The sequence below is a fragment of the Eimeria mitis genome, genomic scaffold (genome assembly GCF_000499745.2).
Source record: "Eimeria mitis Houghton genomic scaffold, Emh_scaff1147, whole genome shotgun sequence".
In the NCBI taxonomy this organism is placed as follows: Eukaryota; Apicomplexa; class Conoidasida; order Eucoccidiorida; family Eimeriidae; genus Eimeria; species Eimeria mitis.
This window is the reverse complement of record NW_013567854.1, coordinates 1,043-2,096: the sequence shown is the minus strand read 5'-3', so window position 1 is coordinate 2,096 and position 1,054 is coordinate 1,043. Positions and strand designations below refer to the sequence as shown.

At 53.0% G+C, this 1,054-nt stretch overlaps 1 protein-coding gene across 1 annotated transcript in view; it reads right to left on the bottom strand.

Moving 5' to 3' along the window:
- Positions 1-797, bottom strand: part of EMH_0030500 (uncharacterized protein) — a gene marked incomplete at both ends in the record, with an annotated part of 6,783 nt that extends 5,986 nt beyond the window's left edge. Inside the window, 2 exons of the mRNA XM_013494422.1 lie at positions 196-558; positions 705-797. Of these exons, the coding sequence (XP_013349876.1) occupies positions 196-558; positions 705-797 (456 nt within the window). The remainder of the gene's footprint in view (positions 1-195; positions 559-704) is intronic.
- Positions 798-1,054: the final 257 nt, after the last annotated feature.

The following is a 1,054-nucleotide window of genomic DNA, read 5'->3' as shown; positions in this document are numbered from 1 at the left end:
TTTGAAACCCTTGGGGTGCAGTTGTTGCTAAGATCGAGAAGGAGGCGAGCTGCAAAGAGGCAAATAATACCTTTTCTATGATGAATGTGAATGAAATTATATTAATAAAGAACAAAAAAATAAAATAAACACAAAGCTGTAATAGGATCGCTCACGCTCATATAAGCAGAACACGAAACACGGAGCAAGACGCACTCGGATGGGTTGCTTGAAGCTGATGTTCAGCAGCAGTTGTTCATCCACGTCCGACACGAGAGCCAAGCTGCAGTCTTTCGTCCTCAGTATTTGCTGCAGAGTTGCAACTTCTGAGCCTGGGGGAGCAGGAGGAGCAGAAGGTGCAGCAGGAGGTGCAGTAGCAGCCGCTGCCGATGGCGCAGCAGAAGGTGCAGCAGCAGCAGCTGGAGATGCGCTGTTGTCGCCTTTCTTTTCTGCTTCTGTTCCGTCTTTTGGTTGCGATTTTGTTGCCTGTGTCTCTGGAGCGGCTTCCGCTGCTGACGCTGTTGTGCCTTCTTGAGTATTTGCGGCTGCAGCTGACGAGGAGTTCTGTTCCTGCTGAGCCTTCACCACGTCAGGCTTTGCAGAGTCTGCTTGCCCAGAAGCAGCAGCAGCATGGGCTGGTGTTGGCTGCCTCACGTTNCGTCAGGCTTTGCAGAGTCTGCTTGCCCAGAAGCAGCAGCAGCATGGGCTGGTGTTGGCTGCCTCACGTTGAGGGCGACGCTGCCGGAGATATCTAAGGCATCATATACCTCCTTGAACTCTGACTGGCTCAGTCGGTCCTGCTGCTGCTGAAACCCCATGATTAATTGTGCGGGTTTTGCTACTGCTGTGGGGCTTAGAAGCGAACAGAAGACAAAGGAAGGGGTAGCCACCACGAGAGCAGACGGGGGCCTGACTGACGCACGCGAGCAGCAGCAGCCGACGTGCAATGGCTTGGAGCAGCACAGGTGCACAGCGATGCTGCAGGCCCTCCGGGAATGATGGGAGCAGTGGAAGCTAGGGTGTATTTGCAGAAGCGCCAAGAAATCTGAACTATAGATTAGGATTCAAACGAAGC